Source organism: Cajanus cajan, chromosome 6, assembly GCF_000230855.2.
Source record: "Cajanus cajan strain Asha chromosome 6, NIPB_CcT2T_4, whole genome shotgun sequence".
NCBI lineage: Eukaryota > Viridiplantae > Streptophyta > Magnoliopsida > Fabales > Fabaceae > Cajanus > Cajanus cajan.
In genome coordinates, this window is record NC_138522.1 from 6,757,367 (window position 1) to 6,775,187 (window position 17,821).

Here is a 17,821-nt window from a genome sequence, read left to right on the forward strand (position 1 = left end):
AACACATAACTGGATACTCTAGAACGGTCATTCCAAACGAAGATTGTTAGTCCTTTTTAATAACTTAGAACGGCCCGTCCTATTATATGAACGACCCATTTCAGGCATAGGTTTTAGCTCTTCTTTAGGAGCTTGGAAAGGCTCGTTCCAGTTTTGGAACGGCTCGTTCCAAACTAGGGTTTTACGCCCTTATAAGAACTTGGAACGGCCCGTTCTGAATTTGGAACGGCCCGTTCTGGGCTACTTAAACAATTTTTTTTTGTCTTCAAACTTTCTTGTTGTCATATGGTGTTGCCTTCATACTTTAAGAGTTCCTCCTCTTCATAGTAGATATCCATTTCATTATTTTTGTGAGTCTGAATAAAATTAATTATTCACACATAAAATATTTACATATTCTATGATAGATTAACACGTAATACAAAAAGTTCACTTTCCAGGTTGGGTGGTCAACACACGATTAGTGCCTATTCCACCCTGTAGAACGTTTCTTGTCTCAGCTCCCCCTCCCTCTCCCACCTCGCAACTGTATGTTCCCCAACCCCACCATGGTGAACCTTCTCCCAAACTCATGTCTTTGCACACCATTTTCGATAGCAGTTCATGGTAGCAGTGAGACTCCAACGATAGTACATGTGGTGGGGTGCTAAAGAAATGAGAAAATATGGTGTGAAAAACGCATCTCACTATCACGAATATTAAATTAGTCTATAGTATAAAATTAGTAGTGCATGGTAAACCATTTATGAAAATGATTCACCTTAGCATTGGTCATAACTAAAAGAACTAAATAGGTAAGTGGATAGTTAAAATGTTTTGTGCTTTATACAAGTCCAAAAGCTAGTTTCATTGCAAGCTTAATCAACCAATTTAAGCATATAGGTCCAACAAGTCAGCTTGTTAGCTATATTTTTTTTTTCTTTTTTGAATCCAAAATTTCATTTTTGAATCTTGTGGACAAAAAGAAGAACTTATTTTCAATTTTCAATAACAAGTTTTAAAATCCATATTACCGAAAGAAAACTTAAGACTTCATTTTGCAAGTGTTTTATAGTATTGTTTTTCAAATATAATACGAGTAATGGTTATTACACGAGTTATATTTTCATAGATGTGTTACATTTTCATTAAAATAGTATCAGCATAAAAAATATCAATAAAAGAAGAGTTGAGTTTTAATACATTAATAATGTAAATTTACGATATTAATTAATTAGAAATCCCTTTTTTGTACGAAAAAAAAACTTAAAAATCCCTATATATAATTATCACAAAACCAATGATTTTATCATACATAACAACATAATCAAATGACAATAAAAGGTATTTATACTATCAATATATATTCTAATTAAAAATTACAAAACAACTCCGAAATCTTATCCTTTTAGGTTTTAGTATTGCATGATAAACCATTTAAAAATAAATGAAAATTTAGCCAAGTTTTTTACCTGATTCATTGTAACTAAAGACTTTTAATAACATTTTTATACAATTAGACAACATTTTCAAATGTTATATAATTTAAATATTGTTATCAATTATTATATTTTTATGTCTCATAAACTCTTATGAGTTTTTCAAGAGAAGGTTGAAGATATTCTTAATTAGTCACCACTAATTATATGTCAAATATAAAGTTCATTTATCTTAAGTATATAACTATATGATTATATATACTCCTTATGAGTCATTCATTTATTCAATGTAAGACTTTAATTATAAATAATAATTAGATATGAGAGAAATATATTTTTTTTTACTTAATATGAGATTTTGATTTTAGAAACAATTAAAAAGAATAATGTTGAGATAAAAAAAAAATTATTTATTGTAGTAACATTTTTCAAAAAAAATGTTGCAAAATAGTCTATGTGACATTTTTTTTACTCGATATAGGACTTTAATTTTGAAAATAATTGAAAAGAATAATATTAAAATAAAAAATGTTACTCTATTTATAATAACATTTTTTAAAAAAAAAATGTTAAAAATAACATATTTATTTAATATATAGTAACATTTTAACAAATGTAAGAAAGAAAATGTTGTTAAAGAATTACTCCCTCCGTTTTTTTTTCATAGTCGTTTAAGGTTTTGCACGGGATTTAAGGAAATCATTGATATTTTAGTTTTCAAAAATGTTTATTACTTACTTTCCAATTTTACCCTTTATTTTTTTTTTGCATTTTTTAGACTGTTGAACTACTCCATTAAATAGTTGTCCATTTTTTTTGTTTTTTTATAGTATTTTGTTGGGAACATATTGCTCTTATAAATGCACATTAACTTTATATTAGTTGGAGAAAAATTAGGTAGACATTAAAAATAAATACACACATTATTCAGGAAACATGTATTAATTATCAAGGGTAAAAATGGAAGAAAAAAATTAATAACTCATTGATTTTAGTAATATGACAATGAAAAAAAAACAACAAATTCTGACAAAACGACTATGAAAAAAAATGGAGGGAGTAAAATGTAGTAGTGATAGACTATCCTACACCAAATCAAACCAATTTTTTAAACTGAATTGAGTTTATAAAAATTTGAGCAAGCTAAAATTTCTAAATTCAATGCATATTTGTCACAATCTAAATATGTTGGCCCCTTGAAATTAACTCAGTTAACAATCTTCATGTCTAGACATTAATCACGTGATGTTGAGAAAATAGAAAGATAATGGACAGAAGAAGAAAAAAAAGTACGTACATAAGTCCAAATTTTAAATCACCACTTGCTTATATTCTCGCACTTTGTAACTTGCAACCAAAAGTCTAATATTCAACCTTCAATAGCAAAAAAAAAGTCAATATACTTTTCTTTTTTTCATAAGACTAATGATGGAAGGGTAGAAGAAGACGAATGGTGACAAAACAAATTAAAAGGAGACTTATTTTGATCACGTGGTCACAAATAATGCTATTTTTTATATAAAAAAATTACTAGCTACAATATGTAACCAAACCAAACTTAAGACAAAAACAAGTTGTCGAGAGTCGGCCAATAACAAGAAAAGACAAAAAGAAATTATTATATAAATATATAGCACCAAAAAATTATATCTTGATCACCACCTATGGCAAAAATGGCTCTTCCACAATCACTTCTAGAGCAATTTCCATATGAGCTAAGTGCAAATTCAACGCATTACGGCATGGGTGATTTAATTTCTTCCCTTCGTTTGGTTGGGGTTGATTCTCTCACTGGCCTTCTTCCAGAAATAAAGGACATGTTTATTGCATTAAATGCTTTCGTTTGAAGAGGTAATTAACGAACACGAGAGTACGTAGTAAAACGAAGGGCGATGAGTCCGATGTTATGGACTTCGTGGGGACACTCCTTCAACTAAGACTCTGGAAGGCTTTACTTCTAGCTCAATCCAGTTAACCTCAAAGCAATCCTAATGGTGAGTATCTTTATATTTATTTATACAATATGGATTTTAGAATTTCTCATCTTTGGTGCGGGCGACCAAGAATCTTGCAGATTAAGAGAGAAAGAAGTAATCTAGTGTGTGTGGACTGTAGAGGGTGAATCAGATGGATGTGAATGTGAGATTAATATAAGGATTAAAATTAATGGAACATGATAAACCCTAACCTACTTTCGTCATTATATATAACATGCTAACACCTATATATTAAAATAAACTAGCTTATGCAGCCTTTAGTGGACTTGTAAAGATTGACCTGTCTCCTTTACAATATAATTAATTATTAAACTTGAGTATGACACACTTATTTGTTAGACCTAAATACACCTAAGTATATTAAAATATTATCATTAATAATTATATGTATTAAATATAAGTATTAATTATATTATATTATATTATATTATATTATATTATATATATATATATATATATATATATTAAATGTTATATAGTCTGATCTCTCATACTTATTAAAGATTTTAGAAGTTTAAAGTCTATATTCTTTATTAAAAACTTTAAACTTGACAATTTTTATAAACAGGTAAAGTTAAACTAAATCTTAAATTGATCAAGTTGTTGGCTTGGAATAAGTCATCTGATTTATTTCTACTCTTATTAGTAATACATTAATTCTTTTAAATATGTCTTGAGTACATTCGATCAAATTATATGGTTCTAAATTACAGTTGTGATTGTAGTTACAATTATGACTACTGTAGTTACGGTTATAGTGTTTATTGTGATGTGGATTACGATTTTTGTGGTGTGAAATTATTATATATTTATTACATGAATATAAACAAATAATTATATCTCCTTTTTTTTATTTTTTTGTTCAACTCTTCTTTTTCCCTTTCTTAAAATACATCATACATATTCCAACATTTCAATCAATTATCATTAATTGTCTTTCTTCTTCTTTTAATATCCTATGTGACCAAATTTATTAGAATAGAAGATTAAAACTTGAATCTATGTATATATTTTGACACAAAAAATAGAATAAAGTGATGTTATAGATCTATTATTATTATATTAGGGTTGAATTGCGAAATTTTAAATAATTAAAAATCACACTGTAATTGTGAACTGTTGCAGTTACGATTAGGGATGGCAAAAATATCCGCATCTGCGGGTATCTGTGGGTAAAATCCGCTACGGATAATAAATGGATAGGCTAATTGGATACCCGCGGATAATGGGGACAGATAATTTTTTACCCGTTGTTAGGCATACTCGAAAATCATGTGACTCGAAAAGATTGATAGCGCTGCCTGAGAAGTAAAATCAACACATGATGAAATTATGGGACTCGAAAAAACAAGTGTTGCTCGAAAATAGTTGAAAAGTTGAGACTGTCAGAACATGGAGGTTAAGCCAAAACGGTTACTAAAAAATCAATCGAGAAAACAAGGAACGTGGGAAGAGCGGTTAAAGGAAGTTGAGTCAAGACCACGTAGCAAAGATAGTGGATAGCGGTTATGAGTCAAAAGCGTACATGTACAGAATCAACCGCCCTTGATTGCTCTATAAATACAAGGAGTACGGACCTTTAAGGAGGTCGAAAAACTCATACTAGAATTGGACTCTGAAGCACTCTCTGCCTACACACACATATGGCTTTCGTGCACAAGATCGTTTTTGGGTATGACTGACTCTCGGCCACTTTTTTCTCTTTTTAGGAGTAGAAGTAGAATAGTCTTCTTGTTCGTTGTTTAATTACGTAGTGTATTCATGTACTTGGATCAATATGTTCGCATGTGTAACGTAATTTGATCATTGTACGAAATGAACTATGATTTGCATTGCTAACATATATATTGTTCACTCTGTTCATATTATTATTTGCGTGCATGAGCATTGCTTGTTAGTAGTAATAGAAGAACATTTCGAAACAAGTAGTTGCTAAGACTTTTTCATCCTACTCTCCATTCTCGGTAGCACGATAACACACAGTAAGGCACCTAAATTGAAATACGTTCGTATGCTAGTCTAAATAAAAAGAACCCAGGATTTGATGGTTAATTCCACCGTAAACAAATTGGCACGCCCAGTGGGACCTGTTTAATTTAGAACATAATTGGACTAGTTTTAGGTGTGTGAATTGCATGAGATTAAGGAGTGGAAGAACTATGTCTACGTCTGATAACATGAACGTAAACCATAATAATGTAGATGTAGAACAGCCAAACTCCAATCCTGATAATGCTACCAATGTGACCAGGGGGGCAAGATCTCCTCCTGTGTTGCTTGAAAACCATGCTAGGCATAATAATACCACTCAAGAGTTGGTAAATGTTACCAGAGAGTACCCTTGGGGTATGCCAACTAATTGGCGAAATACCCAGCCTGCGTATGTCGAAATGTCAATGCCTTTTATAGGGCCAAATTCACAAATGAATATATCCCCACAGGGATATAATCCTGGGCCAAGTGGGCTGGGTTTTGTTATGCAAGACCCGTATCAACATGTAGGAACAAGTCAGGAGGGTTCACTAATTCGACAAGGTAGTTACATGCCCACGGGTATTAGTAATCAAGCAATGATGGCCCTTCGACAACAAATGGACCATAGTAATCATGACATGGTCAATTTGTTGTCTACTCAGATGCACAACATCATGACACCCCTTTACGAGCTAATAAACAAAATAGGAGATAAGTTGGGTAATGGGACTCCTTCGAGAGCAATGAGTGTGAATCTGAACGATACAGAAAACCCTGGGGGGCATGGAAATTTGCAAAACATAGTTCGACCTAACCGGAACCCTAATGATAATTTAGATCAAATGGTAGAAAGGATATTGAATAGACATGGATTCGATGTAGGTCGAAATGAACGCCCATACTTTGTGTCAGCCTTTCCAGATTATATTACACAAGTAGAATTACCCCGTGGAATGAAAGTCCCAAAATTCTCGAAATTTGCAGGAGAATTAACTGAGTCAACAGTTGAACACATAGCTAGGTATGGGGTCGAATGTGGGGATTTGGCTAATAATGAATACTTGAAAATGAAATATTTCCCAAGTTCGTTGACTAAACATGCTTTTACCTGGTTTACTACCCTGCCTCCTAATTCGATACATACTTGGGTACAGCTAGAGGGTAGCTTTCATGAGCATTTCTTTCGAGAGGAAACAAAGGTTAGTATAGTCGATCTAATGAATATCAAAAGGCAAAGTAATGAAACATTAGATGACTATTTAAATAGGTTTAGGCAATTAAAATCTCGATGCTATACTAATATTCCAGAACATGAATTGGTTAGAATCGCCGCCACAGGTTTAGACTTCTCAATACGCAAAAAATTAGTAAATGAACAATTGAGGGACATGGCTCAACTTGCTGAGAAAGTGAGGAGGATTGAACAAATTAAATTAGAAAAGGAAAAGTTGATGAAATTCGACAAGTTCGTTCGAAAAGAAAAGATAGCGTATTTAGAAAGTTCTGAGTTAAATGAGGATTCTAATTATGAAGTTGTAAGTGAAGATTTCGAGATTAATTTGGCAGAATTGCGCCCTGGACCTACGTACCAATGTCAAATGCTAAAACCAGGAGGTAATATAGAAGGGAATTCGACTAAAAAATATAGTTTTGACGTTAGTAAGGCAGAAAAGATATTCGATACTTTGTTAAAAGATAAACAGATTATACTCCCAGAGAATCATAAAATTCCACCTTTCGAGCAAAGAAAAGGAAAGAAATTCTGTAAATATCATAATATGTATGGACATTGGACTAACAGTTGTGTGCGTTTCAGGGATTTCATCGAGAAGGCGATTACTGATGGTCGCCTGGCTTTTGAAGAGAAGGAAATGAAAGTAGATGTTGACCCATTTGCTGCCCATACTGGCTATGTTGAACCAGTTTCGATGTCCATCAACATGGTGGAAGTCGCTGCTGAGGACGATGATAGCATTGAGCCCATTTCTGATGAGAAGCTCGAAGAGTTAATGGAGGATTTTGCTAAAGAGCAAGAACCCATATACCCAAAGGAAGGAGATAGTCTGGTGGAGTTTTTATCGAAGAAAAAAGAAGCTGATAAAGAGGTCATGTTGTGTCCTCGATGCAGTGCTGTCTTCGACAGAGCAGCGGCTAAGGCTTTCGAGGAGTCTGAAATAATGAAGAATTACAAAGCTGAGAAGCTGCGTGAAAAAATGAAGCCCAATGCTAGGTTGAATGCTGGTCTGACTATGAGGCAAGTTCATATGCCTCAATATAATGCCCCGGTTGGGAAGATGGAGATGTATAACTCGTCTAGGTTCGGCAATACTTTTGTGCCGAACGCGAATGTGCCTGTCGGGAAATGGAACGCACCACCTAGGTCTATGATGGGTCGAGGTAAACAAGTAATGACTAGCATGGGAAACCCGGGACAAAGAAATGCAGGAAAATTTTCGAACTTGACTACAGGGAATGTTGGAATTCCAGCTGGGGGATATGGACGTGGATTTCGACAGCCATTTAACAACTTAACCAAAACCCAATGGAGGAGGCAGCAAAGGATGCGTAAAGCAACTTTTGAAGGTATGGGAGGAAATCGTTTTTCGATCCCAGTTCCTCAAAAAGGGGAATCTTCTGGCAAGTTCATCGAAGACGATGAAGACATGATAACAAACTGCTTCGAGAGCGGTTTCGAGGATTCTTTGGAAGATATTTGTGGGGTAGTTTCCATTTTACCTTCGGAGTATGCTGGTGCTATGGAATCCGTGAATGAACAAGAGGATATCATCAGGGAAGACGTTTTCGAGGACCCCAATTATGAGTCCAAAATCATATGGGTCAATCAAATCTCGAGGGTTATCCCTAAGTTCAACTCTGCTGTCTTCGACTCTCCCACAGAGGAAATGAAAGGACATCTCAAACCCCTATTGTTAACACTGATGATTGAGGGGCAAGAGGTAAACAAGGTCTTGGTCGATGGAGGCGCAGCTGTGAATATTTTGCCTAAGACAATGCTGAAAAGGTTTGGGAAATCCTTGGATGATCTGAAACCCCATAACATCATGATCTCCGACTATGCAGGCAAGTCTTCACATCCTGAAGGTATGATTCTGCTCGATGTACAGATCGGAAGTGTGAAGAGGACTACCATGTTTATAGTAACACCTTCCAAAGCAAACTTCAACGTGTTGCTAGGTCGGGAGTGGATTCATGGTGTAGGTGCTGTTCCTTCGACCGTACACCAGAAGGTTTTCTTCTGGAACGATGATGAAGGTTTAGAGGTTCTCGAAGCTGATCAGAAGACTTATGAAGTTGGCATGTATTTTGCTGATCAACAACTGACAGCATTTGCCAAGACCAAACCTTTTGACGCTTACAACTCTGGGGTGATGGATGAAGAGGAAGGTGTCAAGAAAACCTTTTGTTGGGATGTAAAGAGAGGATTCGTTATTCGAGCCGAAAAGAATTCGGCTCCATTGGATGCATGAAGGACGAAGATCCTTATTCGAGCTTTTTAGCTCGAATATCGGCCTACGTGGCCGATCAAACGGCCAATTTGGCCGACAAAGATCAATTTGACAATGAGGTTAGCACGGCCATGTTGGCCGAAGAAAAACAAAAAAAAAAAAGAAGAGATGGATTTCGAATCAATAAAGGAAAAAGAAAAACAACAAAAAGAAAAGGAGTTCGAAATCGGGAAAAAGAGGGAAGAAAAGCAAAAAATAGAAAATCAAAGGGACGAAGGAGTCTCAGATAAAAATGAAAAGCAAAAAGAAAAAGCAGAGCTAGAACTCAAACTGGACTGCATTTTCGATGATTCACCTTTGGGTTTCGAGAGTGCCGCTAATGAAGAGCATAAGTTAGAATCCCAAGATCCGCTCGAAGAGGTTAATCTGGGAACTATCGAAAATAAGCGGATCACTTACATTAGCAAGTTCTTGCAAGGGGAGCTGAAAGGGGAGATAGTTCAAGTCTTGCATGAATACAAAGATTGCTTCGCATGGGATTATGATGAAATGCCAGGTCTGGATCGAGAATTGGTAGAACATAGGCTACCAATGATCCCAGGAAGGAAGCCCGTGAAACAAAGTCCTCGAAGATTTGCTCCTGAAGTGATCGAGAAAATCAAAGGGGAAATTGAGAGATTGCTGAAAGCAAAGTTCATCAGAACTTCGAGATATCCTGACTGGATCTCGAATATAGTGCCAGTTATAAAGAAAAATGGAAAACTCAGAGTTTGCATTGACTTTCGAGATCTCAACATGGCAACTCCCAAGGATGAGTACCCTATGCCCATTGCTGAAAATATGATAGATGTCGCTGCAGGTAACGAGATTATGAGTTTGTTAGATGGTTATTCTGGATATAATCAAATTTATATTGCAGCGAATGACGTGTCGAAAACTGCCTTTCGATGCCCAGGTGCCTTAGGCGTCTACGAATGGGTGATGATGCCATTTGGTCTTAAAAACGCTGGTGCAACTTATCAAAGAGCGATGAATTTAATCTTTCATGATTTGATTGGTAAGTTCGTGCAAGTTTATATTGATGATATAATTGTTGGCTCAAAACAAAAGAAAGACCATTTATATCATTTGAAACTAGCCTTCGAGAGAATGAGGAAATATGGTTTGAAAATGAATCCACTGAAATGTGCTTTTGGTGTCATAGCAGGCGAATTTCTGGGATTTATTATACACCAGAGAGGGATCGAGGTAGACAAGAACAAAACCAAGGCTATCATGGAGACCAAGCCTCCATCGAACAAGAAAGAGCTTCAATCTCTCTTAGGTAAAGTAAATTTTTTGAGGAGATTTATTTCGAATTTGTCTGGTAAAACTAAAGTATTCTCTCCTTTGTTGCGTTTAAAAAAGGAGCAAGAATTTCGATGGGATGAAGAGCACCAGAGAGCATTCGAAGAAATTAAAGCTTACTTGGCTCATCCTCCAGTGCTTGCACCAATCTCTGAAGGGAAGCAACTGAAGTTGTACATTTCAGCTAATGATTCGACTATTGCGGGCATGCTGGCGCAAGATGATGAAAATGGCATCGAAAGAGTCATTTACTACTTAAGTCGAATGTTAGTAGGAGCAGAACTTAGATACACCCCTTTAGAGAAATTATGTTTAAGTCTTTATGTTGCGTGTACCAAGTTGAAGTACTATATTAGGACTCGTAATGTTGTAATACTTTGTCGAAGTAATGTGATAAAATATATGTTGTGTAAACCTGTGTTACATTCTCGAGTCGGCAAATGGGCACTTGCCTTAACCGAATACCCATTAACTTTCGAGCCGCTGAAAGCAACTAAAGGACAAATAATTGCAGATTTTCTTGCAGAACATTCGAATGGAACTGAAGAAGTTAATTACATAACCACCAAGCCTTGGCAATTATATTTCGATGGCTCGAAACACGAGTTAGGCGCCGGAATAGGTCTTTTAATCATCTCTCCCAAAGGGGTCCCGACGAAGTTATCAGTCAAAACAAATACAGGATGCTCGAATAATGAAACTGAATACCAAGCATTGATTACTGGACTTGAGATTCTTGAAGAATTAGGCGCTAAAAATGTGGTAATTCGAGGAGATTCACAACTGGTCATCAAACAATTAACTCGAGAGTATAAGTGTTTAAATGAAAAATTAATTGAATTCAAAACTCGAGCTACACGATTACTTGACACGTTTGATGAAGTAGAGTTACAACACATTCCCCGGGACTCAAATCATATTGCAAATAAATTGGCCCAAATAGACTCTGGATATAAAATCAGTAAAGAGTATCTTGAATATCTGATTCATACAGAGAGTGAAGTGTTAGACTATCGAGCAATTCTAAATATAAGTTCAGCAGGTCAACAAGATTGGAGGAGCGAATTGATCGAATACTTGCGAAATCCTAACATAAAGGTCGAAAGGAAGATTAAACTCCAAGCTCTTAATTATCTCTTACTAAATGATGAATTGTACAAAAGAGGCTTCGACGGAGTTTTGTTCAAATGTTTGGGAGACCATGAAGGTTATATAGCAATGGCAGAAATTCATGAAGGCATTTGTGGAGCACATCAAGCTGGAAAGAAGATGAAATGGGTTTTGTCAAGGAAAGGCTTATATTGGCCTACTATGATTAAAGATTGTATCGAATTCGCAAAAAGTTGTGTGGAGTGTCAAAAGCATGGACCAATACAAAAGGTACCGGCAAGTGAGTTGCATTCGATCATCAAACCTTGGCCATTTCGGGGTTGGGCAATGGATTTAATCGGACAAATACACCCACCTTTCTCGAAGAACCACAGGTATATACTAGTTGCCATAGACTATTTTACAAAATGGGTTGAAGCTATTCCTTTGAAAGAAGTCGAGCAAAAAGATATAATTGATTTTATCGAAGACCATATTATTACAAGGTTTGGAATTCCTCAAACAATCACTACTGATCAGGGTACGGTTTTCACGGGTCGAAACATTGCTCGATATGCAGAATCAAGAGGAATTAAGTTGGTAACTTCAACACCATATTATGCCCAAGCTAATGGTCAAGTTGAGGCTGCTAATAAAGTGGTAATTGGTTTAATCAAAAAACACATATCAAATAAACCTCGAAATTGGCATGAAACTCTCGTCCAAATACTATGGGCATATAGGAACTCACCTCGAGATGCCACGAAAACAACCCCATATAAATTAGTATATGGCCATGAGGCTATTCTTCCTATCGATATTAACTTACAATCAATTCATATACAAAAACAAAATGAATTACCCGTGGAGGATTATTGGAACTTGATGTATGATGAGTTGATCTCTTTAGAGGAAGAAAGATTAATTGCGTTACAGAATATTGTTCGACAGAAAGAAAGAGTCGAGAAAACTTATAATAAGAGAGTGAATATGCAACGTTTTCGAGTCGGAGAATTGGTATTAAAAGTTATACTTCCCATGGATCAAAAATCTCGATGTTTGGGGAAGTGGTCATATAATTGGGAAGGCCCATTTCTAGTCGAGCAAGTATATTCAAAGAACGCATATGTAATTAAGGAGATAAATAATTCAAGTGCAAGCAAAGTCATAAATGGGAAATATTTAAAACATTTCCATAAAAGAGCAGAAGAATAATTGTTCAATACAAGGCAAATATAAACTAAAAGGTTGGAAAAATAGATAAGAAGAATGAATTATTGCAAAAATTGCTTCTTGAAATCCGCGAAAGCTTTGTAAGCCTCGTCCAGATTCTTTTTGCGAGACGCACATTGAGCTTCTAAATGCCTCTTCTGCTCCAAAGTCTTTGCTAATCGAGAAGCAATGGCTTTGCCCTCTTCCTTAAGCCCTGTTTGATGTTGCTTGATCTCTTGACTCTTAATTTTCACTCCATCCTTCTTCGAGCGAGTTTTGTCAAGCTCGTGGTTTAAGGCTTCAATAGTACGTTCGATATCAGCCTCCTCCTTCTGCAATGCTTGTAAAGCAGAAATCATTTCTTCCGTTGATTTCTTGATAGAAACCAACTCGTCTCGGAGTTTCTCGAGCTTAGCACGGTCTCCTTCAGTTTCGACCTCAATTTGAGTCACTTCTTGATATGCAATAGACCACTGAGTTCGAAGTTCCCAGGCGCGGCTAAAGGGCTTGATAAATGCTTGAAGCTCTAAAGAAATATCAGAAGGAAGGTCCGAATAACTGAGCAACTCATCAATCATTTGTTGCACTTCCGTTTTGAATTCAGGAATAAGGAAGGCTTGATCGAGATCTTTAACGTATGCCTTCGAGCGAAAAGAGTCGAGTAGGGGTTGGTAAGAAGGTGTGTCAGAAGCTGGCTCAACAACCTTCAATTTGTCTTTCTCTGACCCAGAGGGACCACTCGTCCAGTTGTCCAACACTTTGAAGATAGTATTGATATCTTCGTCCTCGTCATTAAAGAAACTCATCAAATCCAAATCTGGAGAGGGAATCAAGGAGAGACCTTGGACAGAAGAAGTAGCACCGCCCTGGGTTGAAGGAGAAGTGGTAAAAGGTCTAGGGGACTCAGTTGAACCTGCACAAAAGTAAATACATAAGAAACTTCCATTAACAAGGTATCATATCGAAGATTAAAGTCGAAAGAAATATACCCTGGTTCGGATCCAAGGGAGGTTGTAGTTCGAAAGAAGGTTCACCTTGAGCGGAGTCTTGCCGCGTCTCCATATTAGTCAAAGGTTCGGGTTGGGGAATCTTACCCTCTTCGACAGGAGGGGGAACTTCTATCGAAGCCATGGCAGAGGCAAGCGCCGCAACATCCATTTGAGGAGTAGACAACTGAGGAAATGAAGAAGTCAGGCTAAACATCAAGAGGAAATTTGAGTCACAAGGTATAACAAGATGAACATGTTGGGTTACCTCAGTGGCAAAGGGTACGCTTTTCTGCACCTCTTGAGACACCCCTTGAGAAGAATCCAGTGGGATAATCGCAATATCCTATTAATAGGATTTTAGAACGGTTAAAGGCATAAGAGAAATATAAAGGAGGAAAGACGTCGAAATTGAGATACCTTAGGAACGGACTTCATGGCGTCTTTAAGCAACTTCTCGCCAGAGGATTGTTGAGGTTTTTTGGGAAGAGGCAAGACCATCTTACCTTTCCCCTTGTCTTGTTTTTTTGTGGTCGAGACCTGAATTGGAAAATAATTGATTAGGTATGAAAAACGAGCAAGAAAATAATCTTAATATTTGAGTTAAGATACTTAACAGTTTTGGTACTGTCTGAACCTATTCTTTGTTTCTTCGAGTTTCCAATACTCTGTAGAGTAGAATTTCGAGAAGGTAAGATAAAATATTAGTTTCGAGAAAAACTACAATCCAAACAAGGTATACCTTAGAACGTAAAGAAACCTTGTCAGCAGCAGTCTTTCTCTTTTGACCCTTTTTAGATGTCTCCTTATCCTCGTCATCGTCACTCTCCCAATCAGGAGTTGGATCAACATGTCGAGGAACACGCTGAGGGATGGCAGCTACAAGTTTCGAGCAAAGAAGTGAGAAAAGTTTAAGGTATACGCGAAGAAGAAGGAGGTGAAAAATATTTACCAGGAGGAGGGTTAATGTTATTGACCCAACATAATGGCCACCATTTGTTTCGAGGAAAATCGTACACGGAACATCTCGCGTAGGTAACTTTATTCTTTACAGGAACTTCTTTGCGCTCAAGGTAAAACGGGTCGAGTGTTTTCACCCAAGGAGGATGAGATACATGTTTAACTAGACCAAAAAGGGCATTTGGAAGAGGAGGTATATGCTTTGGACAAAATTTTTCGAAATCAGTTTTACCTTGAGGATTTATTACCTTTTTTGAGCGAATGTTCCGTTGTACCATTTTCGATAATGAGACAGAAGCGTCAAAAATGGTTCGGTGCGCATTGTCAGGTCGATAACAAACCTTAAAAAATTGTTCGAATTGATAAATGATAAGTTGATTCTTGAAAGTACCTGGTTGTTTAGGCCCCTGCGAACAAGAAAGAGGAGAACTAATCAGCTTTTTCAGAAAGCCATCAAAATCGGTGAGTTTATCTACAATATAGTAACACCACCATCGAAGGTAGCATTTTGAGACTAAGTAGGAAGGAGAAAAGGTGGTCGGTGTAAGCCTAAGTTCTTTATCAGGGCGAAGGATGAAGTTAAGGACTTCTTCATAATTCCCTTTTTCGACACAAATATCCGCATCAATGTCTTCTTTACGTCGAAGGGGAAGAGGTTTCATTTGGCAAAGCCCAAACTGTCGAGCAAAAAGTTGGGGCTGATAAGGATAAAGTCTGACATCTTTTTGCCTCATACCCGACATGATCACATCCCAAGACAAGAATCCAAACCACAGGTCAGTTGAAGCTGGACTTATGCTACCAACTTGGTTATTTTGGCGCAACCATGTAGGACCTATCAAATTCGGTCGAATGAAAGGGGCTAAATCTTCAGTGAAGTCAGTAAAGCTAAGGATGGCTCTAATATATTTCTCGAAATTGTCTACCAGACGCTTTCGAGGGGTAAGGGTTGTTAAACGAGCTCCTTCGAGTTCACATATGGGAATGGGTTTTGAGGGCAAATGAAGTTTCTTCTCCAATAGCGCGTTGAGCCAAAGTTGAAGTAGCCATAACGGGCCAGAGAGATTTCGAGGCCCAGATTCTCGAGCAAGACTTTCATAAGCTTCATCAAGACAAGTATAAAGAGAGGCTAGAAGTAATTTGCTTAAGCAGATTTTCCTTTGCAAATGAAGGGCTTGAGCTAAATTGTAATAATATTTTGGGACTTGAAGCGAAGGGGTGCAAAAGACACAGGCTGACAACCAGTACATAAGAAAGGCAATATGCTCTGAAGGTGAGACAGGCGTGTCAGGTTGTCCCATATGCGCGTTAATAAAGGCCAAATAGGTCTTCTTATCCCAAGAAATTGAAGTATCCTTGATCGAAATTTCCTCTTCAAAGGCGTCAGGATAAAACCTATCTCCAATAGGCTTTAACCCTGTTATAGCAGCAACATCAAGTAACGTCGGGCAAATGAAGCCACAAGGAAACTCGAAAGCCCGAGTCTCTCTATTCCAGAAGAAGATAGCAGAAAGGAGCATTTGAGGGTCGAAAAGGTGGAGGTCGAACTTAGCTAGTTGGATAAATTCAAAAATACCTGTTACTTTCCATTCTGAGGACATAGAAGCCTCTACACGAGCTAACCAAGAGAGGTGCCTTTCTTTAACGGGGGGAAACGCTCTAAAAATTTTGGTAGTATCCCCAAAAAGGTTTAGGTCTATTTCTGGGGAATAAATGAAAGGTAGGGTGGTGGAGTCCTCAGGCAAAAGGGTATTACCATATCTCTTGGTATTTTGACCAGCAAAAGGACCAAGGAAAGCATGAACAGAACCATCTGCTAGAGAAAAAGGAAGAAGTACCTGAGATTGGTATATTTTCAAACTAGCCTCCTCCATGCCTGGAATTGGAATGAAAGTGTCATCACCTTCTTTGACCTTTTGAACCTGAGCACCAGTCAGTAGCAGAGGAGTGTCCTGGATAGTAGTTGCGGTGGCCATAGTGGTTACCGGAGTGGTGGGCATAGCAGCAGAAGTAGTAGCAATCAAAATAGGGGAAGAAGTGGTGGCAGTAGGAGACATTGAAGAAGCTACGGCAGCGGAAGTGGACGCAGCAGAAGAAGCCATAACAAACAAAAGCAAGAACAGAGAGAACGGTCTGAGAAGAAGATCAAGAACCAGAGCAAAAAAGAAATAGTGAGCAAGAAAACTTGGGCACGAAGGAAGAGAATGGTGAAAACAATTTAACCCTAGGGTGAAAAAGGGGTTTTAAACGAGGTAAATGGGCCTAGGTTGAAACGGGTTAGGTTAGGCAAGATTATTTGAAATATTAAATTGAATTTCCAAAACAACTGCCAAAACGTTTCATATCAGAAGGCAAATTTATGGAAAAATAGAAGTATGCGCCGTCAGAGCTATCAATGTCACATCCAAATGGTCAGTACCTTACAAGAATAGGTTTTCATCGAAAGAAAGATTAAGTTAACGTCAAGAAAAGTGAACATCAAGAAACAAATCGAGGAAGTATCGAAGAACAACCTTGATAGGAATTTGGTTTTCTCCTAAGATGCTCATCGAAACCAAATTCCTAGGGGGGCATTTGTTAGGCATACTCGAAAATCATGTGACTCGAAAAGATTGATAGCGCTGCCTGAGAAGTAAAATCAACACATGATGAAATTATGGGACTCGAAAAAACAAGTGTTGCTCGAAAATAGTTGAAAAGTTGAGACTGTCAGAACATGGAGGTTAAGCCAAAACGGTTACTAAAAAATCAATCGAGAAAACAAGGAACGTGGGAAGAGCGGTTAAAGGAAGTTGAGTCAAGACCACGTAGCAAAGATAGTGGATAGCGGTTATGAGTCAAAAGCGTACATGTACAGAATCAACCGCCCTTGATTGCTCTATAAATACAAGGAGTACGGACCTTTAAGGAGGTCGAAAAACTCATACTAGAATTGGACTCTGAAGCACTCTCTGCCTACACACACATATGGCTTTCGTGCACAAGATCGTTTTTGGGTATGACTGACTCTCGGCCACTTTTTTCTCTTTTTAGGAGTAGAAGTAGAATAGTCTTCTTGTTCGTTGTTTAATTACGTAGTGTATTCATGTACTTGGATCAATATGTTCGCATGTGTAACGTAATTTGATCATTGTACGAAATGAACTATGATTTGCATTGCTAACATATATATTGTTCACTATGTTCATATTATTATTTGCGTGCATGAGCCACTACAACATTTTTTATATTAGGCAACGAGTTTTTAGGCAACGCCTAAAAATGTGTTCTCGAAATATGGAATAGGCAACAATTTTGTAAATTGTTGCCATTTCGTTTGACAACAATTATAAAACCGTTCCTAAAAACACAGATAGACAACACTTGATAAA

At 36.9% G+C, this 17,821-nt stretch overlaps 2 protein-coding genes across 4 annotated transcripts; both read right to left on the bottom strand.

Annotated features, from left to right (window-relative positions):
* Positions 1-10,905: 10,905 nt before the first annotated feature.
* On the bottom strand, positions 10,906-14,035 carry LOC145958922 (uncharacterized). 3 transcript variants are annotated; one of them, XM_083076623.1, is made up of 4 exons: positions 13,911-14,035; positions 13,759-13,836; positions 13,494-13,677; positions 10,906-13,417 (listed from the first exon to the last, which is right to left on the bottom strand). In XM_083076623.1, the coding sequence occupies exons 1-4, from the start codon at positions 13,989-13,991 to the stop codon at positions 12,567-12,569; spliced, it is 1,194 nt and encodes a 397-aa protein (XP_082932749.1). In that variant the 5' UTR covers positions 13,992-14,035; the 3' UTR covers positions 10,906-12,566. The 3 variants fall into 3 exon arrangements, with proteins under 3 accessions (XP_082932749.1, XP_082932748.1, XP_082932747.1); XM_083076622.1 differs by having other exon boundaries at positions 13,539-13,836; XM_083076621.1 differs by having other exon boundaries at positions 13,494-13,836.
* An 86-nt stretch (positions 14,036-14,121) lies between these two features.
* On the bottom strand, positions 14,122-17,667 carry LOC145958921 (uncharacterized). The gene is made up of 2 exons (XM_083076620.1): positions 14,842-17,667; positions 14,122-14,369 (listed from the first exon to the last, which is right to left on the bottom strand). Exons 1-2 carry the CDS (start codon positions 16,550-16,552, stop codon positions 14,128-14,130), a joined length of 1,953 nt encoding a protein of 650 aa, XP_082932746.1. The 5' UTR covers positions 16,553-17,667; the 3' UTR covers positions 14,122-14,127.
* Positions 17,668-17,821: the final 154 nt, after the last annotated feature.